We start from the raw sequence: 23,343 nt of genomic DNA on the forward strand, positions 1-23,343 counted from the left end.
TTAATTTATTTATTTATCAGGTATTATATTTATATTATCTCTATATATTATCTTTATATATTTTTTAATATTTCGTCTGGTTATGTAACAATGAGTAATTTCCGTTAATGTTTGAATAAAAAAAACAAACAAATATTCGTGTTGGTGTGAAAATCGTAAAACAGGATTTTAGTTACTTACGTTTATCTCGAACGCGTTAAAAGATCCTAAGAGAAAATTAAAAGAAGTTCATCCCGACGAAGATTGATTGTTAGAATCAAGGTAAAAAAGAAAAAAGGAAAAAACAGAGAGAAAGATAAAGAGAAAATTGTGTATGCATGTGTTTTTTTTGTTTTTGTTTTATAGCAAATTGCATTTCTCTTATTATTATTATCATCATCGTCTTAATTAAAAAGTTCCTCATTAGAATGAATTTCTACGAAATTTCTCAATTAACACCGAGAAATATATTTTATTAGATTCGATGAAAAGAAAAACTAAAAATAAAATAATGCCAACAAAAAAAAAATAAGGGGACAAAATAAAAAAGAAGAATTTAAATTTAAAGAAAATAAATAAACGAAAAAATAGATAAGACATTCGATCATTTTTAAAAAAAAAAAAAAAAGTAAAACTTCGCAAAACGTATTCGTAATTCGATTCTGAATACCAAGTTCCTGAGTATTCTATCTCTTTTTTTTTTTTCATTTCCTTTCTTATTTTTCATTCGCATACACACACACACACACACACAGAAAGAGAGACAGAGAAGATATCAAGAAATTCCAATGGAATTCCGTTCGAGGACATCCAACGCATAATCACATAGACGTGAAACTGCACCTTTTTCGAGATAGAAAGGAAGACATTAGGCTTGAGAACATTTCTTATTGATCTCAAAATAGAAGATAAAAAAAGAATGAGAAAGATAATAAGAATATTGTATATTAGTTATGAAAGAAAATAAATGTAATATAGAATAGTGAATAATTTATTTAGAATTCGCATTGAAAAGTAAAGTTAAAAAAAGAATAAGAAGAAGAATAAGAATAAAAATATCCCTATTTTCTTTTTTTTAATCTAACAATTTCCATATCGAGTGTATAAATATTTTTACGAGATATTTTCATGATAGAAAAAGATAGAAAGTTATAGGAACGAACAAAAAGAAAATATAATTACGATAGATAAGAAATGTATTATAAACGAGATATATTTTGAATTAATTTTGAAATATGATTGAAAAAAAAAAAAGAAAAAGAAAAGATAAGAAGAAGAAATTTAAAATAAAGAAAAATAATTACTAATCTTTTTATTTTCAACGTTATAAAAATTTTCGCGGAATGTTGTTTTGATACGAATGTTTAGATTAAAAAAAAAAAGACACAATTGTCACGATTATATTAGAATATTATTTAGTCGATTTGATGTTTCAGTTACGTCGAGCAAGTTTCATAAATGTTAAACGGAAAATTTTACTGGGAAAGATAGCTTACATTAATGCCTAGTAGACGAACCATAATCTTACAGCTTGCTCGCAAACGACTCCTCGTTTCTCGTGGAATAAAAATTCATTAATTTGAAAGAATAAGTTGCGGTAGTTTTCCCTAGAGAAGATTAACGGATTAGATGGAGAAATATCTGATTGAAATTTCCATTCGATGGTAGAAACATTTAATCATTCCTATGTAATCATCACTTCCTGATATTATTTTCGCTTACCACTTTTTCAATGTTTGCAATACAATATCGCTTTTTACGAAGAATTCTTGCGACGATATAAATATGTAAATTCATCAGTTTTCAATTGGATTTTCTTGAGTGTAGTAATCACGTTTCGACAATTTTAAATTAAATCGAATTATTATACACCGTTGACAACAAATTCTGAACGCGTGGAAGACAAAAAAGTAAAATTTAAAAATTTCATTTACGAAAATCGATGTGTTTTATATAAAAAGAACAAAATTTACTCAAAAGGAAAATATTTAATAATAATTTGTGGACAAAAAATGTTAACGTAAAATTATGCATAACATTAATTAGAAGAAAAAAAAAAAAACAAAATTATTTATTAACAAAAACACAAGTTATTTTTCATTTAACATTACGTATACACGAATGCAATAATAAAATACGAAGTAAGTCTTATCGAAAATAATCGATGATATTTCTCGTTGAAAGCGTATGATAAATAACATCGTGTTGCAAAATATCTCGTCCAGAATACGACATGAACTATATTGAATCGCGAAATATCTCGTTTATAGATGCGAAGTGGATACTAGCGTTTCACATTCATTTTAATCTAATTATAGTCATACTAATATCATCCTATAGAATTATAATTTAATCATAGTCGGTAATATATAGATAGATTTATTTGATAATATATTTATATTGTCAAATGAAATATATATTATTTTATGTTTAATACGTTATTATATGTATATAAAACTTTCAGTATCCAATGATTTAGTATTCGAACGTTTTACTATTCATATACTCTACTACCAAAATGTTCTATTATTCGAACCACTGTCTATACATTTTCCTGTTTGTGTTTTCCTATCAAAACATCCTTGGAAAATATCATTATCTTTCTTATTGTTCCAGTATAAAATTGATATCTAATGTATTCACAACTCGCATATAATCGAAACGTATAATATTAAAAATAAATGTTAAAATAATAAAAAAGAATATATACTCAATATAAATTAAAAAATAATTAAAATGTATGAGAAATCGTTACGAAAAATTCTATAAGAAAATTTCTTCATCCTAACAATTATATTTCCCAATTAATTCAAACATTGGATATATATTCTACTGTTCTCTTATAAAAACACTGTATTACTAAAAAGAGATTTGTTTAAATAAAAAAAGAATAAATAGAAGAATATTTACCTGACTAGCATGAAACAATGAAAGAACAGATGCCGATACTAAGGCACTGGAACTAGAAAGTCCAGCATTAGCTGGAACGTTACCCCATACGGCAGCTAAGATTCCCTTAGGAACTTTCTCCTTTGGGATAACATCGAGAGCACCCAGGATACCACATAAAAAGTATTTGTACCAAATTGGTCCCGTTGTAGAATCATCGATTGAATCTCTAAATAAATACAAATATATAATAACGATTACAAATAAATCCCATTCGATATTATTTATAATTTACTTATATTTATATGATTTATTTCAAATGAATTACCTCACGTTATCCAAATCGCATGAAAAATCTTTATAATCCGAATTAACATTGGTAACATTGATTCTATGATCATTTGATATCCCAACAGCTATGAGAACGTGTTGTTTGATCGCCATAGGACAAACTGCATATCCACAATAATCGACATGCTCGCCGATCAAATTAACTCTAAAATTTTATATAAACTCTAGATGATAATAATAATAATAATAATAATAATAATAATTTATTATTCAATCCACAGAGAATGATATCAAGTGAATCAAGACGTATGAACGAATAAACAAACGAACGAATTAATTTCGATGAAACATTGCAAATAAATAATGAAATATGTAGTTGCAATTGCAAGTCTAATTGTTACGTTTCGAATTATTCATATTGAGCTCACCTTCCAGGAACCTTGACTACAAAGGTAGGTTCCCTATCATACTTTTGGATAAAGTGTTCAGAGAGAATTTTTAATTTCAACGAGAACGCTTCGTCTGCTTTTAAAACCGACACTCCATCTTTCGTTTCAGAAAATTCATTCTCACCGTTTGCGTTTCTTGACATTTCTATAATATAATGAAAATGTAATAATATTTTCCTAGGATAATCGATAATATTATTTTTAGATAATATGAATTTTTTAATAATAATAATAATAAAAATAATAAGAAAACTATGATGATATATATTTAATTAGACTCAAACATATAAGCCTACGCACATAATAAATCTTTCATTTCTTATAATTACTTTCTAACTTAACTTATCTTACTCTTAATAAACTTATTAACTAGATTATATTATTTTTATTCTTACTAAAAACTTATCTTTATTTTATTCTAATGAAATCGTAATCTTACTTTTAATAACTCGCTAATCTCACTCTTACTTTTACCGTACATTTTATACAAGCCTTTTATTATTCCTTCTTTTTGAATCTTCAACCTTTCTTACCATTTCATTTTATTTTAACTTCAACATTATATTCGTTACCACTACTTTTCTCAATTATTTTTAAATAAATTCAATTTAAATCGCTTATTTTCTTTTCATATTCTTACATTAATTAGGTCGTTCTTTCTTTTATAAAATAAATTCGATTTTTTACAATACAAATAAAAAAATCTCTTATCGAATTTTGAAGATATAATAATAATAATAATAATCGAAGGATCGTTACGATTATCGAATGCACTTACGATTAATATCGAATATAAAGTAAAATTACTAAAAGTAAGTAATTTCCGGTGAAAAACATTACGAATAGTATTGCAAATTCTATTGGAAATTGTTAATGTCCGGAATGAAAATAGCAAACGAGGCCAACGCCATTAATGTAATTACGTTGTTGAACGTTATGGTGCGGTCGCAGTATCGCTCGATTTCCCCCAAACATGCCCGGAAACTTTCGTTTAAAACTCACGATAATCTCGACCAATGATAAGAAGAGTGGGATGCAATTTTCAGAGACGTCTAATAAAATAACTATAATTCGTTTTATCTATCATCACGAACTACAATACACGTATGCTCTCGCCATTTTAACTATTAACTACGTTTCGTTTGATTTATTTAAATGATTTTCCATTTATTATTCGATTGAACACTTTGATAATATTACTATAATTTATTCTACAAGATTTTGTATTTACTTGAAAATATTATATTCACTGTCTGACCACAAGGAGAAGAAACTGTTCGATGAAATCCGATTGATTCGTAAAAGAATACAATGATTTTAAAATTGAATTTATATATACATATATATACGATACGCGGATATAAATTATCTATAAAAACAATTACATACGAGATATTGATATGTGTAAATGATAAAATCCGATCTGTGTAACGTCTTAAGCGTATTTGATGCCGATATTTAATTGTGTGATAAGATCAAAGTAAACATTACATTCGCACATTTGCGATAATTGAGTGTTACGGTAGGATAAAAAATTTAAATTTCCCGCGTTACAAGTAACTATTCGTTATGTATTAATATTTACTCATCATCATCAATTTATCACTAACTTATCTTCCACGTAATCATCATCAGATATGAAATCAAATATCGTTTCATTTACTTCTCTTACTCTCTATTTTATTCTAACAATCGAATATTTCGAAGAAAATAAAATAATAATATTTACAAAATGCATTCTTATCGCCCGATAAAAAGATAAGAAACACTTGCTTTAACGTATTGTGATGTGTCATTTAACACAGACATTTGAAAGCTATTCTTTCGTGAGCATATATATATAAGCAAATACAATTGATATTAATTTATTTTAAGAATATTAATGTACATAGAAGTATATTTATATATAAAAAAAAGGAATACCTATTAAATTGTTGTCTTAATAAAATGATCAAGTTCGTTAGAAATCGTTTGTGCCTTTATATCCGATGAAAATATTTAGAGCCAAATCCTCCCGCTCGAAAGAAAACGCACGGATGCACTTACTAAATTAAACGTTACGTGGCGCCACTTGTCAATTACATTTGCTTACGTGCACCCTATATATATGCGCGTGTTTGTATGCGCAGAAGCATAACCGCGTGAACGCCGACACGCTTTGAGGAGTTGGTATCCTGTTGTACTTTATAAATTAATTGCATTATTGTTTCATTTATAATAAGAAGGATTTAAAATATAAATATGAAAGATTACATTATACGTACCTTCTCCTTTGTTATTCACTATTTCGATATGTCAAACGAGATTATATATAACGAGCGTCATCGTCAATACACATGATACTTTTTTTACCTTACATCGTTCGATATACACTTTAAAACCTTATCGATCTAGTCAATTTTGTTCCAACGAGTTCCCTCGGTGACCACTCGTGGCGCCACCAATCACTTAAAGCTTCTCCCCACCATTTTTTCACGCGTCCGTATAATTCGGCGCGGTAATTTTTGAATATTTATCTTCGGCTACCTTGTACATGTACATACTGGGTGATCTTAAATTACTGATAGTAAATTCAGAAGGTGTAAATATATAAATTGTAAATGAATTTTCATTTGGTTTTATGTTATATTAATTAATTACAAATAGAAATGTATATTTTACAATACGCGGTTATAATGATCAAATTTATTTTTAAGATATTTTTCAATGAGTTTTTGATTGTGCTCGTATATTATTCTATTGTTATTTAATATCAAACTTTATATAAAAATTATTTCTTAAATTATAGTTATAAAATATTTTTCTTTATTTACCTCGACGAACGTATAAACTTTAGTTTTTATTTATGAGCCCATTCGTTATTTCTTTGTGCGATGACTACTCGTGAGAGAGAAATTCATGTATATTAATTTATTAAATGCGCATACAAATTATGAAATTTAACGAGTAAACAATAGTTGATAAAAGAAACCACGGCTATGACGGTTATTAACAATTCTTATTCATATGATATAAATTCATATACAATTTATAAATGTACAAAACATTTAATTGATGTAAACCAAAAACAAATATGTATACATTCATTCAAAAAATTATGAAAATTTAAATTTTATTAATATTTATTTACAACAATATAATACATGCTTTTCTTTTAACTTCAATTTCTTTGATAAAAGTAGAGAGTCGGTCGACCCAGATTTAGAAATATATCCTTTCACCAAATAACATAGAATTTATGTAATTATTCACCTAATATTTACATTCACATATACCCATATTAGACTATGGAATAAATTCATTATGTCACATATAATGTGATTAATTTTATCAATCAAAGTTCAAAAGTTACTTGGAAACTTTGCATTCTCACGAATCTCAGATAAATTTTGTATAATTGTTATTGATCAATAAATCTATAAATGCAATCATTTACAGATGATTTACGTACATCTTAATTATATTTTATCTATCATCTTAATTACTCAAGGATTTACAATTGGATTTCACTATTTTCCACTCGAAAGATTCGACATGTACTCATCTTTTTTTCCCGTATATTCTTACGATTGGCACATACGCAGCAATTAAGGAAAATTAGAAATCAAGTTCCTTTTGTTTTTATTTTCTCTCTCGGTAAAGGTAAAAGCAATTTAGCTAGTAGATTGAAATTTTGTATTGTGCGCTTTTATTATTATTTTCTTTGTACCCTTTTTAGAGAAATAATACGTGGAGGTATAATTACGAAGATTTTTATCATTGAACGAATGAAAATGAACGAACAGATAATCGTAACACGCGATAACAAAAAATGTGTTATTCAAAATTAAACCTTTTTTTATACAGATATATAATATTAATGACATTTATATGTAAATTACATGAAAAAAAAAAACAAGTCGTATGCTGAAATAAAGTCAATAATATTTTTATTGCATTGGTAATAAGTCTTTCAATAGTAACAGTTCCTGTGGGTCATGTTAAAGTCCACGCTATAATAGTTAAGAAAAATAGTGAGAGTTTTAGTTATAGGATACATACAATCGAATGATGGGAGCCATTAGAAGAGTATAGAAAACATGTTGCATACTATTGTAAGTAACCCGCGGGATGCAACATACATAAGTACTTACACTATATGAGTTGGGGATAGTAAGTACCTTTCGCTTTATAATTTTCTTTGCAGTTGAGAATAGGCTGTGAAAGAAAGCGCTACATTATTCACGGAAAAATTGAAAAAGTACGTTCTAAAAACTGCGGGAATTTAAGAAACTTCGATTTCACAGGTATATCGTTAAACGTTTTTATTATTTCTTAATATTAATATATACGGTATCGATAACGGCCACGGTGAGATTAAAGTGGAATTAGGAATATAGAGTTACAAAGTATCATGTTATTTTCAAACGAGTTGTTTTTTTTTTCTTTCCATTTTTCCATTGTACAAATGTAGTGTCAAGAAGTCTTTAAGTAAAAAAAAATTGCAACTTTCATCTTGTCAAGAAAACTTTCTCTCCGTATTAGTAAACTTTGGTTTGAACGTTTGAATTGTCTAGCAAATATGCGAATATTCGAAAATGTTGCATTATTAGATTCTACAATTTTGATAAAAAATAAAATATAAATATTTATGTGATTGATTAAAAAAAGAATACAATTTTATTTTATTTCGATATATTAGGATGGAGTTGAAAGAAACGTTAACCCTTATTTACGATGTTCTACTATTTGTGATTATGTCAATATTTTATATATCCGAAACAATAATATTCACATTCATCCCTAAACGTTATCGCGAAAAATCTATCAAAGGGAAAATAGCATTGGTTACCGGAGGTGCCGGAGGAATTGGAAAATTAATCGTCCAGAAATTATCTCATTTGGGTGCTCACGTTATTATATTGGATATTAATAAATCAGGTATATAGATTAATTATTATTTTTTTATAACTGATTATTAAAAAAAAAATAATAATAGTTCAATGACCTATCCAAGTGATATTTCGCTATATATATATTAATATATTCTTATTTCATTTGTTATATTTATTATATAATGTAATATATTATATCATTAGCACTCGAAGATACGGTGAATGAAATAAGAAACCAAGGTGGAAAATGTTGGGGATATTATTGCGACATTTCTGATCGAGGGGAAATATATAGAATTGCGAAATCAATTAAAATTGAGATTGGTAATGTAAGTGTAAAAATGATTTATAATAAAATTTCATTGTATACATAAAAATATAATATAAACATAATTTTGATTAATAATTTATTGAAAATATAATTTTCTTTTCTCTCTCTTCATTTTATTTTAAATTATAATTTCAATTATTTCAATTAATTTTATATTATATTTAAATAGGTATTTTTATTGGTAAATAACGCTGGTTATGTATACGGCAAAACACTTTTGGATGTACCAGACGAAGAAATCGAGCGTACATTCAAAATAAACATATTAGCGCATTATTGGGTACGTTTTAACTCATTTTGATAAATTTTAATAACGAAAATAATATTGAAATTATCTTTCTCGTTGAGTTAGACGATCAAAATGTTTTTAAAAGATATGATGAAAGAAAATTATGGACACATTGTAACTATAGCGAGTGCTGCTGGTCTATTAGGAACTTACAATTGCACCGATTATTCAGCAACTAAATTTGCTGCCATTGGATTCCACGAAAGTCTTTTTTCGGAACTCAGGGTAAAGAAAAATTTGTTCTTCTATTTTATATATAAATGATATTATTATTATAATTATTATATTATTATTGGTATAAAAATTGAAATATATTTAAGGCTCATGGATACGAAGGAATTCATTTGACACTAGTTTGTCCTTATTTGATTAACACAAAAATGTTTGACGGAGTTAAACCAAGGTAATTAGAATATTTGTGAACATGTAAAAATTTATGTATAGTAATTGATTAGATTTAAAAAATCGTAGACTTATGAAAATGCTCGAACCAGAGTATGTTGCGGAAGAAGTTATAACAGGAATTTTATTGAATAAAGTAAATGTTACGTTACCTAATAGTGTCAGACTTCTTTTGCCACTTAAATGGTAAGTTGTTACGTTAATAGTGTTTCTTTAAAATTGACATTATTATTATTATTATTATTATTATTATTAATATTATTACTATTATTATGAAATTAATTTTTTTATTTCCACGCAGTTTATTACCTGCAAAAATGTGCTGGGATTTAATGTATCGTATAATACATGGACCACAAATGATGATGATGCTTAAGGGACGAGAAAATACAGCGATGCTTCAAGATAATAATAATATTACTGAAAAGACTGAAAAAATACACCTACAGTAATTATATCCAAAAATATACTCCATAATTCTTCTTAGGTAAATTGACGATGTCTTTCACGATCGAAATGAAATCTTGATCAGTTGTAAGAACACTATATCGTATGCATTTTAATATATTATAAAATTAATAGTATTTTCTTATAGATGATATTTGTTATAATATTGTTATCGGTTATTAATTAGACAATTAGATACGTATATCGATTGATGGAATAATCCAACTGGCAGAATATGATATTTCATTCAAAAGTTTTTATAATAAGTCATAAAAATAATTCAACCCTTGACCGAGTTCCCAAATAGCAATACCTGTACCTAATTCTGCCGCAAGATCGAATCGAAATATCATAGAATATAAAGTAGGATAAAAAACATACCCACTACCCAAGGAAGATCTGAAACAAAATATAAAATTCGTTAATGAGTAACATAAAGAAAAATCTTATAGACAAATGAAGTAAATCGAATTAAAATCTTACTTTGCTTCGAAAAAATGTTCTTTACTTCTATCATCCCATTGAATCTTGCTTTTAAAAGTTTCAAGACTTTTTAGATATTGCGAACCTAAAATAGGCCCACCACCTTCCGGAGTATAATTGTATCCATAAAAATTGATCCCCAGTAAGATTTGATTTCGTTTAGGATCATTTTGATCTGGAACTAAAAATTCTACGCATTGTCTTGCCCAAGAAAGTGGGCTATTAGGACCAGGACGTTGAATACTCGAGTAATCATATGTCATTAATGAGAAAGCTCTAATGTAGGGTGCTAATTCGTTGAAATGATCTCTTGAAAATAATTGTGCCTTTGAACTGAAAAATCAGAATAAAATCTAATCATATAAAAGATATTATCACAAAAATAATGTAAATAATATATATAAGATTTACCCTCTAGATGGTGGAACTGCTAACATTACATCAAGATTTCCGTTTTTTAATTTTTTAGAAATAGCTTTAACTACAGACAATACAATCTGTACATTGATACCCGTATATATAAACTGATCCCATATTTCTAATACATAACCATCAAAACGGAATGTCTGTAATTAAATATTTTAAATCATAGAAATATATATATAATTTATATCATATATTATAATTTTATTTTACCCCTTGCACTATATATGTTTTAATGTGAGGAACTTCATGCCATATTTGATTCTTCTAATTTTAGGCCTATAAGATTTTCACCAAGTAGGGCTTATGTTTCTTATGTTTAAGCTATAAAGTGTATGATTAATTTTGTATGCTGTTATAGTACAAGGGGTTAATAAGAATAAAATCTTTACCTTCGCTGTATCGGTTAATATCGTAATAAGTTGTTGTTGTTTTAGTGTATTACTTTCTAATTCAACAATATCACTTGTCGACCAATGCTTAAACAATAATCTTGGTAAAACTGAAATAGATTCAAACTAAAGTAAAAAATATTTTAATGATTTTCATACAATCATTAAGTGGTATATAATAATCATTATTATTTACTGATTAAACATACTTTTTAGATTATGACTTTCGCTGTTCATCAATCTCATATCCTTTAACCATTTTTTTTGAACATCGTGTGTTGGTAATGGAAATGTTGAAGTATTACTTGGTAATATGGAAAACCAGACCGGTGATACCATTGTGAATTTTCCATGAAAAGTTTTTGATATTTCGTATCCATTACTATTCCACTAAAATGACATCATTCGTTGTAAATTAATCTAAGTAACAGTTTAATTAATATTAATTACTATACTTACAGGAGTAATATATCCTAAAACTTCACCAGAAAATCTTCTACGTTTAGTGTCTGAATAATATGTTCCAGACTCTCTAATAATATCGATTGCCTTAGGATCTTTAATTACTAAATGTCTTTGAAAAACGTCTTTGTTGACAGGACCTTTCTAATATTGTCATTAAATAAACATTAATAATTTATTACGAAATAATCAATTATATAATACGTTTATTATTTGATTTTATTTAAAGATATATATATATATATATATATAGTCTTTTTATTATTTTTTATACCTGAGTATCTATCTTCCCCTTATCCTTTTTATCCTTTTTATTCCCGGTATTTGTAGGCGGTGACAATGTGGCTTCAGATAATTGAATTACAATAAATATTTTTAGAGTTAATATCAGGACGTTCATAATATTTATAATACTTATTTAATTAACACTATTAATATTATAAATAATTGATTATTTATGAAAAATACTTTATATTGAATTATATTTAAATGTTTTTATGGAAAGGAATTTGTTATGTCAAAATGACAAGTTTGGTTATGTCTCAACTACTTCCAGATAGCGCTGTTGTCGCTATTAATGCATAACCTAGTGGCGGTACTTCGAACTTGCAACGTATAAGATTATTGACATTATACTGGTCATGTGCGAAGATTACGCAATTAAAGTTTGCATTTAACAAAGTTTTACTTTATTGTGGACGAAGAAGTATTTTCATTTCATAATAATTATATATCTATATATATATAAATATAAAACATCTCGATAATTTCTCAATTTACAATAATAATTAATATTTGTTTGTAGCAACTTGTTAGATAGACGATGTAATTTCAATGTTTTATAATATGTTACAATAAATAACAATAGGTTGTGATTCTTTAAAATAAATAGTTGAAGTCATTAATTTTTATTTTTTCGTAAATTTAGATTAAAAAAAATTGATTGTTTTCGTTTTATTAATATTTTGCGATAACCAATATTTTTTTCTTGCGAAAATTATATGTAGTATTTCATGAGGAAATATTATGAGACTACTGTAGAGAGAATACTTTTAGGATTGTTATTAATTATTAAATATGTTAAGTACAAACGAAGATATTCCGAATTATAGTTATAAGAGTAATAATTTTCATTTATTGATCGGTGAAAATGAAAATGAATCAGAATTTGATATGCAATTAAAGCGAGCATGGGAAAAGGCTCAAAAAGATGGAGTGTTTAGATACAAATTAAATATTAGTAATTGGAGAATAATCGAGGGCCCTTATAAATTTTTAGCTCAGGTAGATAAATTCGTATTAAAAAAATTATAATTTTTGATTTTTTTTATAACAGATGATAGAATATATTAAATTTATTTTAGTTTAATCCTGATAGAGCATGTAAAAGACGAAAACCTGAACATATTACAACAATGTTAATGCCATTTGATTCAACAAAATTTAACTTCACTAAATTACAAAGAAATGAAATAATGTTTAAGATAAAGGATCAAGAGGACAGTGATATTATAGCAATTAACGATAGTCCTATCGAATGGTGTCATTCTTTATTAATTGTTAAATATTTGGAATGTCTACCGCAGAGAATTACCCAGTATAGTCTTCAAAAAGCATTCGAAATATTGCTGTTAAGCAGCTCACCGTAAATATTTGATCATCTTTTATAAGATAGACGCGCAAACATAAATGAATCTATTTTTTTTTTATATTTTAGGTACCTCAGAATCGGATTTAATAGTTTGTGTGCTTTTGCTTCTGTCAATCATTTACACTGGCATTTATATTACCTCAAGCATGAAATGCTTCTTGAATATATTGTAAGTAATTAATATGTACAATGAATTTTTTAAAAGAAAGATCAGTTATGATAGTTTCACGAATGTTGCTTGTTTAAGGATGTGCAACCACACGAAGGTTCTTTGTTTCTTTTAGAAAACTTTCCTAGTAAAGGATTTTGTTTTAAATTATCCTCATCAAAGAAACTAGAAACTTTAGTATCTTCAATATTTTTATTTGTAAATTATCTTCTAAAACATCAAATTGCACATAATCTATATATTACAAGAGCAAAAACTACACATTTGAAAAAAGAATATGATGATGTACGAGCATATGTTTGGGCAAGAAAGTCACAAGCCGATGTAAAAAATACAACTTTGATTAAACCTGCTATATGCGAATTCTTTGGACACATAGTTATTTCTGGTAGTTATTAGATAAAATTTATTAATTATTACTTATTACAGTATATCGCTGATTGTATAATATTCTTGATATTATTTTTATAGAGGAAAAACAATATCAGAATTTGACGGAAGAGATGATAGCACAAATATTAGATTCTGCAACTAGAGAGCCGTATTTGTTAATTAAAAAGGATTTACACAAAATAATAGAAAATGAAATAACAAAGAACGAAAGATGATATCTATAGTTATCTGTAAAAAGATGTACAGAAAAAAGAATAAATTATAATAATATATAAAAAGAAACAGAATGTCTAATTTTATTAGACATTAAGACAGTTGCTGCTGTTTTATATATTAATTTTTAAGTAGTTATTTAAAGTATGGATAAATTCATATTTCTTTATCACAGATTAAGTGTTAGTAGTGTCCACTATACGGCATTGCAACTGCTATATCCGGTATTCGCTGGATTTGCACGAATTCGTGTTAATTATATTTCGGTCAAATATTAAAATATCATTTTTTTTTATTTAGATTTTGTTATTTTTTATTCTAGGTTCCAAACCTCCCCCGGTAATGTTAACAATGCCTGGTTTTAGGCAATGTGAACAATGTCTAATCCGCTAATTTTTCTTTGCTATTTTATGAACCTTTGCAGATTAATTTATAACTCGATATGGTATTCTACGCGTAGACAAAAGTGTGTACTTTAATTTAATATAAGTTTATTAAAATCTATTAACTTTTGGTAGTTTTTTTACCTGTATGGGTTGTTTTGGGGGGGAGGGGTTGCGAATGGCTGTGTGTGTCTGTGCCCTAGAATGTATTCTTTTCAACGTTGTTTAAATAGTAATTTGATATTCTATAGGATATCAAAGTATTATGTTTGATGCCTAGGAAAAACTCTGTAAAAAGTCTTATTTTAATTTCTTAATCCTTTGATTGTGAGTATCAAAGTCTTTAGGAATTTTCGTGTGAGTGGTAAAGAAGGTATAGTTAATCAAAAAGAAGTTTGTCGATATATTATTTTCACGACAGATCTCTCGAATATAGAGATTTATAAACTAGGAATACGAATTCAAATATTTTGCTGATAATAAATCATAAAGAAAATTTATTTGAAAACAATTCTTTTTTATATACATGAATAAGATTTTATCATGTATTCAATTTTTGCGACTCTTGAATTTTAGTTATGAAATCTCAATGGAATGGTAAATCATCTTCAGAGAATTCTCCTTGCAGAGCTGCCCAAAGTAATGTTGGCAGCTGTTCTAACACTGCGACCAAGTCATTTCTTCTAAAAATCTAACAGAAAATCAAGAGGTGGACGCTACTTGCTAACAAATTATTGCGAAAAAGAAAGACGGGTAATTATACGTTTATTTCATTCATTGTTCTTTTTTTGTAGAAAAATTGTCATTATTAAATATAAGAACGAGAAATGATCACCGATAACAGCACCGCTCGCAGTGCTGAAATGTATTTCTTTTATTTTTTGTTTATTAATAATTATAAGACTCGAGAACAGATCGTTTATATTCTCTTTATGGGGGGGGGAGGGGCGGGGGAAAGGGTTCATTTAATTCACAACGATTTTGTTAGATATTTTACGAAAAAAAATTTATAAAACCTAGGTAGGACAAATAAAACTATTTTTATATGTTCTATATTGTATTAATTTGTTCACATCATTGTGGTAACGATGATAATATTGAAATATTATCGCTAATATCGGATTAGTTAAGATAAATAATTAAAAATATGTCTAATTTAAAATATATATATACATGTATATATATATATATATATATTTTGGGTATGGAGTTTTTCGAAAGTGGATCATACTATGATAGATCGTATCTAATTCTTACAGATGCTAAAATAGATCATGACATTGTTTCGTCGTTTTCTGAGAACGGTCACTCGAAGAAGTGAAGGAAAATAGAAAGAAAATCGTTTCTCGTTTTAATATATACTTATTTTTAGTAGATCGAATGATGAGACTTCCCACTTTTCTCTTATCAACATTTTCTTTGTGCGAGAATAATGTGAGATATTTCGTCAACTGTCCGTCTCGTAATCTGTTAATGACGAAAAATGCGCAGGAAGCAGCGTACGATCAAGCGTAGTACCCTTTCTCGGCTTTGTTAAAAATATAAATGGAAGATTAACGAATTTTAAGAAAATATTAATCCATCTACGCGTATTTTTCACGAATAGTTTACTCGTTATTATGATTTAATCATCATATGTGTGATATGTATAATAGATTTTAGGCAGTTATGAAACGACTAACGTAAGCCGAATTTAAGATTAAGTTTGTCGTTAATTTGAAACGTTTATAACAGGTATTAAGATAACAAACGTAGTTTTATAATACAAATTGACAATAGATATAATGATGATGAAATTGTTAATTAACATTTAACATTAATTAGAATAAATCTATCGTACTTTCTTTATTTCCTTCGGTACGTAAAATATATTGTAGAATGATATTTTTTTCTTTTTTTTTCTTCTTTTCATTTTTCTTTTTGTTTTTCTTTTAAACGGTTATGCGAAAACTTGTCAACAAATATTTTTAAATAAATCTGTAACAATGTCCAACATTTGGACGCAATTATAAGCATCTCTATTAATTTTAAATAAATATTTTCTTTCTTTCTTTCTTTCTTTCTTTCTTTCTTTTTTTCTCTTTCTTCAATTGATATGTTACTATCGATATATTTTATTCTTTATATTGTTTCTTTTCTTTTCAACAAAGATATCGTAACTCATTCTCTTTCGTTTTTTTTTTCTCTTTGTTTAAGCGTTGAATAGAATAATTAGAATCATCGAAATAGTGTTCCGTCTTGCTGTGCAATTAGGCGGTTTATGATATTTAGAAAGTACTAGCAGTATAAAAGTATTAAGCTAACTAGGATCGATCGTGCGTTTTAGCTTTACGCGAACGAAATCGATTCGATGCCACCCGTCATATTTTCTTCAATTGTTTGTCATTCTCAAATGTTAAACAATTTGAAAAAATAACGATCCAGTGTTCCGAGTTAAATTACAGTTTTTTACGGTATTTTCGAATCACTAGAAAGTTCATCATCATCATCATCACCATCATCATCATCATTATTATCGTAATATTTCGTCATAATTTAAAATCCGACACTAAATGAAAATTTTGACAAAGTTTGATAGAAGAATTTTTGACGACAATTAATATACGATAGAGAAAGTATTATCAAAGAGAGAGAGAGAGAGAGAGAGAATAATATTAAATCAAAATTTAATAAGAATTATCTTATATTTTAATTCGATTCAATTTTAATTGGATTAATAAAATGATTGTAACAATCTAAGAATAGAAGCACGATTTTTCTATTATATTATACATTATCTAATTTTTCTTCTTTAATAATCGTTAGGAAATGTTTGTAATTTTGTAAGATAAATCGTGTCCCGTAATCTTTGTTTATTTGAAATCAATCATTTTCTTCTTCTCTTTTTCTAGGATAATCGAAATTTCTCGGATGATAGGGTAATATTCTATCTTTTATTGAAATAATTTTCTAGAATATTTTTGGAGGAACTCGCGATTCAAGGTAGAAGGAAACTTTTGAAAATGAGAATAATTATGAACAACGCGATAGGCAATGAGGAGGAGGAGGACATTGCGATGACAACGCCGGAACCAAGATTGTCCTGTACGACGTTGTCGTAACAATTGGCTATAAGTTCAAAGTCAACTTGGCTCATCGGTTTGTTGTTGTATTCTATAGGCGATATACAATAATTATTACGTTGAAATTCAGCAACGCTGCAGTTAACGAAGTCGCTTTCGAGAATATTGTGAGCTTGGCAGTCGCACGGGAAGTGATTGCCGATAGCACTGATCGAATTTACTTCTAAAACGATGTCCTTGGCATGACGAGGTGCTTCGAGAACGTGATTACCGTAAAACCTGAGGATGTTAACGGCGTCTTCCTCCCTCAAATGAAATCTTTCTATGAGGTCTATCTTGTTGTTGAGAATATTAAGATGATCAACGTAAGTTAAACCGGCAAAGGCGTCTTTTTGAATGACACCCAGGTCGCATTCTTGAATGTTTAAAGAGTTAACGTGACTTAAGCCACGAAATGTGTAAGATTTTAAGCTGGGCAAGTCCATGAAGGTGAGCTTCAATAAGCCAACAGTGTGTAATCCATCGAAAGCATCGGGTTCGATGTTACGAATACCGGATGGTAAAATAAGTCTCACGACATTGGTCAAACCTCTAAACGCGTAACTGTGTAAGCTCAGTAATGGATTGTTACTCAAAAGTATAGCACGAATATTTGATGTACCGGCGAAGGAATAACCCTCGATGTAACGAATCTTGTTACTCGCCAATAATAAAACCGAAACGTTTTGAAGCGCGGCGAAAGAAAATTTTTCTATGTAGGACAACGGTGTGTCCTGAATCGACAATTCTCGTAATTTGTTCAATCCACGAAACGCGAACGGTCTTATCGATGAGATATTGTTACCGTCCAATGAGAGTTTTTTCAGCACGCGTAACCCAGCAAATGCGTCGCTCTTGATTATAGGAAAATTATTTTTCGTTAGAGACAATTCCTCTACTCCTTCTGGTAAATGTTGGGTCGGTATATCTTCGAGGCCTCCCGTATTGCAAATCACCTGTAACAATTAATTACAATACTTCTTTTATATTTTCAAATATTTTATATATGCATAATTATGATATCCATCGTAACTATGGTTCAGTAGTTACGACACGGATTAACTAAACAAAAAAAAAAAAACAAAAAAAAAGAAAAGGAAAAAAAATGTATAATACAAATTTTTAATCAATTCTTCGATTATGTCACATTGTCATAATTATTGGTCACGTTTTATGTAAATAGATATTTACAAAAATATAAACCACAGATGTAGAATTTTTAAAACGATATTTCTTTTCAAATCAAATACACACATTCCGTTTAATGCGAATAAGAACAAATCTATCGGATTGAAATTCTTTTCAAATGGTTTAACTTTTTTCGATCGTTCCGTGAAATATATTCCATTTTTCATCACGTTCCATTCATTCGCTTCTTCCGCTTTTTACATCTTTTAACGTTGATTGTGATCATTGAAAAACGCAAGGGAGAAAAAAGAGAAAGAAAGAAAGAAAAAAAAAGAAAAAAAAAGAGAGATTTATATGATGAACTCGAGAAAGGAAAACCCATCCCTATCATCTATAATCGTTTTTCAAATAGGAATTGCAATGTGCGAGTGACAGCTCTAACGGTTCGGTAATTACCTATGTAATTACCTTCTGGGATAGACAGATGCATTCTGGAGGGCACTTTGCGTTTTCTGCCGTATTTTTTTCTTGATTCGTGGAAATAGCGAGGCTTACCGTCGCTGTACACAGTACGAAGTAAATCGAGATCTAAATATTAGAGAAAAATACAATATTATCATTTTAACACATTTTTAAACAATCGTAATAATAATAATAATAATAATAATAATAATAATAATAATAATAATAATAATAATGATAATGTGAACGGGAAGAATTATTATAGAGATTTCATACGACATGCATGTAAATATACACATGCGCATTTATGATGCATAAATATGATGATGAGGTGTTGGTTACGTCTACAGATATTTACGACCATAAGTGTATTTATTTTGCATGTGCTTGTATATATACAAGGTATACTATATATTATCTAAAGAAACGGTAAACTTGCTGTTATATAAGAGTACTATGCAAATATGCGTCTTTTGGTAAATACCTGCGCCCTGTGATACATCAATCCCAGAATTGTTTACGGCGCATGCCTCGTCATATCCAGAAAAGTCAGCAACGACGTGGTACGTGGGTTCTTGTATCTCTATCAAAGACAATCATACAAACTCCAGCCAAAGTGGTCCACGATGAAAGAGAAAGAGAGAAGGAGAAAGAGAGAGAGAGAGAGAGAGAGAGAGAGAGAGAGAGAGAGAAAGAGAGAACAAGGGAAGAGGAAGAGAACAATTCAAATAATAAAATATATACGAAATAATACGTGGAAGACACCGATAGAAAATGAATTCTTCTTCTCGATGCACACACTATGTCGTCGATTATACACGAATCACGGAGACTTTTTGTCACTTCGTTAACTGTGACACTTTGTTTTTAACAAGATGATTAAATTCGTCCGATAACGAACGATCAAATCGTAAAGAAATATCAAAAGGAAGGGGTTGGGAAAGAGAGAACGTGGGAAGAGGAGGAAAAATGATGATAATGTTGAACGATACGTTGAGAAATGAAAGAAATTAGAGGATTCTTTTATTTTCAACTTGAAGATTCGTAAAGGAGCTAATTTGTAGACAAAGGTAGATTGATTTTATCTATTTTTTGTATTGGCAGAGAGGTTTTAGGGAGGGAAAACTTAAAGTTCACAAAACCGGATGATTATATATATGTATATGTATATATGTATATATGTATATCAAACACCTTTCTAATGCAAGAGAAATTTCGCGAATTTCAATGCAACATCCCCACGGCTACATTCATCGCGGACGACGTAGCTCCTCGCTGCGCTTTATTTCTCCTAAGCCACCCTTCCCTATATTCCTGCCCCTCGCGCATCCCCTTTGCCGGCCACTCACCTTTCCCTCTCCTTCACAAATATTTTCTGCGCATGCTCGTAATTATTGTCTCTCTCTCTCTCTCTCTCTCTATTTATCTGTCTTTGTCTGTCCCCGTTGTAGGTACATCAAACTACGGATCCTCATTAGCAAATCAAATCTTCGAAATTATGGTATTTATATATATATATATATATAATATAATAATACGATGATAATAGTAATAATTATTATTATTATTATAATAATAATCGTATGATATTCTTAAAAAATTTTAATCGAAATTGTTTAGCACATTATAATAGCATTTAACGTGTACTCATGAAATTCATCTTCAGGGAAGGAATTATTACGTTTACACGTGTTGTCGTTATTATTTTTTTTTTTTTTTTACAGTTGATTATTATTAAATAATTATTTTTCATAAGTTGAATTTTTTTCTTGTTCTTTTTCTTTTTTTCTTTTTTTCTAATTTTGAAAATCAGAAGGAAAGTGAGCTAATTTATGATTAGATCATCTTATATGAAAAAACGATTAGATCTCTGTATATTACCAGAAAAATTAAAAGTAAAGCTTAGAAAAATGCTTTTATAAATCATGTTGATTAAAATTGCTTGACTTACCCCTGGATCACTGAAATTTTTACACATTTCTTCAACAACATTAAAAAAATCAAATATTTGAACGTTTTAGAGGCACTTGAAACTAAACACCCCGTCTTTGAAAGTTACACTTTCACGACTTAGACCATTTCGATTCCCAATCCTCGTATATACTTTTTATTTTTTTATTATTTGATATAAAGATAGAAATGGGGTTTAAGTTTAATGAGATACGATATTCGAGTATATAAAAATTTTTTATCGATACTAACAATTTTAAGAATAAAATACAAGTCTTATAAGATAATAGTAAACGTACTTAACAATTCATACTTTAACAACATGCCTTTGTAAAAATTCGTTTATACCCAGTTATTTCATATAAAAACACTTAGTTAAAAATGTATAATAACATTTTTTGCGTGTATTTCCCTCAAACGCATAATTATTTTATGTAATACCTAGTTATTTCATGAATGAATATTATACAATGAATGTCAATATGATGTATAATATTCGTAATGAATATTATACACTTTAACGGTAATATAAAATGTATATTTTTTGTTATATCACGGTTAAGTTCAATTATTAACCTTTTAACTTGTAACGGATGATTTAATATTTCGAAAACAAACGTGACTAAATGAAAAATTAATATGTTATTAGATGAGATATCAATTTTTTTTGTATTTTCTTAAATCATGTTCTCCAGTTAAAAGGTTAAAAAAAATTGTATGAATTAACTGACTATATAAAATGTATGAATTACTGATCTTTCATCGATCTTTTCTCTTAGAAACTTATATATCTATTGACGATATAAAATGACTTAAATATTATTCACATTTTTCATTAAAAAAAAGCTAGTAAATAGTATAGAAAAAAAGAGGTAGAATCAGTCAATGTTGCTTTGGTTTGTACTTATTAACGGAATATTGAGTTAACTCGGAAATATATTATTTACGTGTTTGAGTTTCGTTAAAACAAGTAATACATTCATTTATCTATTTAAATATGTGTGTATATATATATATATATATATATATATAGGCATTTTATCTCATGTATATATATGTACAAAGATTTATATAAAAAATATTGCATTGCGAGAAATAAATGAGTATTTTGTACGATTCGACATAATATGAAAAATATTCTATATGAGATCTGCGCAGTCTCTACGAGCATTGCCGTAAAATCAATTATCAGGATGAAACGGAAGTATCAGAGTAAATTGTATCTATAAATATCAAAAAATACAATAGACAATTCATTAGGAGTATTTCATCGAATTATTTAGTATTTATGTGTATCGAAAATCAAAAGCTTTCCGAGTTCGGTATCATCCTATTTAGGAACGAAAGCTCACAATTTCTCAGCAAATTTGATCTCTTTAATATTTCGAACGGTAACTGGGAATAAATCCCGTTTAGCCAGTCTCTATGTCCTCTTTTTGACTACGACTCGTACAAAACGAATCCTAATTATTCTAGTATTATTACGTAGTTTATCAATTAATTATCATTTTGTGATCAAATATATATATATATATATTTATTTATTTTATTATATATATATATTTATTTTATATAGTAAAATATTTCAGTCTATGTATTTCAATTATTTTCAAAGGTTTTTTTCGTGAAATATTTATTTTGTTTTTGTTCTCTCTCTTTCTCTTTCTCTTTCTCTCTCTCTCTCTCTCTCTCTCTCTCTCTCTCTCTCTCTCTCTCTCTTTCTTTTTCTTATTATAATTTTGTATACTTCCTTTTTTATGGATTCGAGTCAACAACACATGCTTTTTGTTTTTTTTCTTTCCAACTGGGTTATCCATCCATTATTTTATTAACGGTACCCACGTTGTTTGACTTTTAGTGATCTAATCGTAATTAGTAAATTCAACGTGACTAGGCTGTTGACTGAAAACTTTACATTGATCAAGGCCCTTGAAGGAATCGGACCCTCGATCTCTTGTTTACCGAACAGGCGCTTTATCCGACTAAGGCACGGTGCAGATCTTTTATTTTTTCGACAGGGAGAAAATTCTTCCAAAGACACAGAAATTTTTATTGTGAACCAAACATCTTCTGATATCATCGTATTCCAATTTGTCAATGACAATTAAGGATGAACTATTGATTGTATCGTAATAGAATCTTTTCGATCATGTTCGATTAAATGAGCACGATTATCGTGCAT

At 28.1% G+C, this 23,343-nt stretch overlaps 5 protein-coding genes across 5 annotated transcripts in view; 2 read left to right on the plus strand and 3 right to left on the minus strand.

Annotated features, from left to right (window-relative positions):
- Nucleotides 1-5,951, minus strand: part of LOC106792561 (N-acetylgalactosamine kinase-like) — a 16,867-nt gene extending 10,916 nt beyond the window's left edge. Inside the window, exons 1-5 of the mRNA XM_014759033.1 lie at nucleotides 5,873-5,951; nucleotides 5,532-5,790; nucleotides 3,588-3,753; nucleotides 3,197-3,364; nucleotides 2,890-3,097 (exon numbers count right to left, since the gene is read on the minus strand). Coding sequence (XP_014614519.1) covers nucleotides 2,890-3,097; nucleotides 3,197-3,364; nucleotides 3,588-3,751 — 540 coding nt within the window. The 5' untranslated portion in view covers nucleotides 3,752-3,753; nucleotides 5,532-5,790; nucleotides 5,873-5,951. The remainder of the gene's footprint in view (nucleotides 1-2,889; nucleotides 3,098-3,196; nucleotides 3,365-3,587; nucleotides 3,754-5,531; nucleotides 5,791-5,872) is intronic.
- A 2,339-nt stretch (nucleotides 5,952-8,290) lies between these two features.
- LOC106793019 (estradiol 17-beta-dehydrogenase 11-like) lies at nucleotides 8,291-9,978 on the plus strand. The gene is made up of 7 exons (XM_014759588.1): nucleotides 8,291-8,528; nucleotides 8,687-8,811; nucleotides 8,983-9,093; nucleotides 9,166-9,327; nucleotides 9,423-9,505; nucleotides 9,574-9,690; nucleotides 9,806-9,978. Exons 1-7 carry the CDS (start codon nucleotides 8,291-8,293, stop codon nucleotides 9,954-9,956), a joined length of 987 nt encoding a protein of 328 aa, XP_014615074.1. The 3' UTR covers nucleotides 9,957-9,978.
- LOC106793016 (chitinase domain-containing protein 1) lies at nucleotides 9,582-12,268 on the minus strand. Its single transcript, XM_014759586.1, has 7 exons — nucleotides 11,986-12,268; nucleotides 11,709-11,855; nucleotides 11,459-11,639; nucleotides 11,250-11,359; nucleotides 10,846-11,000; nucleotides 10,435-10,767; nucleotides 9,582-10,350 (listed from the first exon to the last, which is right to left on the minus strand). Exons 1-7 carry the CDS (start codon nucleotides 12,109-12,111, stop codon nucleotides 10,209-10,211), a joined length of 1,194 nt encoding a protein of 397 aa, XP_014615072.1. The 5' UTR covers nucleotides 12,112-12,268; the 3' UTR covers nucleotides 9,582-10,208.
- Nucleotides 12,269-12,636: 368 nt separating this feature from the next.
- LOC106793017 (GDP-D-glucose phosphorylase 1) lies at nucleotides 12,637-14,206 on the plus strand. The gene is made up of 5 exons (XM_014759587.1): nucleotides 12,637-12,995; nucleotides 13,076-13,356; nucleotides 13,429-13,531; nucleotides 13,610-13,919; nucleotides 14,003-14,206. The coding sequence occupies exons 1-5, from the start codon at nucleotides 12,789-12,791 to the stop codon at nucleotides 14,137-14,139; spliced, it is 1,038 nt and encodes a 345-aa protein (XP_014615073.1). The 5' UTR covers nucleotides 12,637-12,788; the 3' UTR covers nucleotides 14,140-14,206.
- Nucleotides 14,207-16,424: 2,218 nt separating this feature from the next.
- LOC106793020 (leucine-rich repeat and immunoglobulin-like domain-containing nogo receptor-interacting protein 1) lies at nucleotides 16,425-20,539 on the minus strand. Its single transcript, XM_014759589.1, has 4 exons — nucleotides 20,406-20,539; nucleotides 19,696-19,794; nucleotides 19,218-19,337; nucleotides 16,425-18,577 (listed from the first exon to the last, which is right to left on the minus strand). The coding sequence occupies exons 2-4, from the start codon at nucleotides 19,711-19,713 to the stop codon at nucleotides 17,498-17,500; spliced, it is 1,218 nt and encodes a 405-aa protein (XP_014615075.1). The 5' UTR covers nucleotides 19,714-19,794; nucleotides 20,406-20,539; the 3' UTR covers nucleotides 16,425-17,497.
- Nucleotides 20,540-23,343: the final 2,804 nt, after the last annotated feature.

This window comes from Polistes canadensis, unplaced genomic scaffold (genome assembly GCF_001313835.1).
Source record: "Polistes canadensis isolate GaletaPanama2010 unplaced genomic scaffold, ASM131383v1 scaffold_10, whole genome shotgun sequence".
Taxonomy (NCBI): domain Eukaryota; kingdom Metazoa; phylum Arthropoda; class Insecta; order Hymenoptera; family Vespidae; genus Polistes; species Polistes canadensis.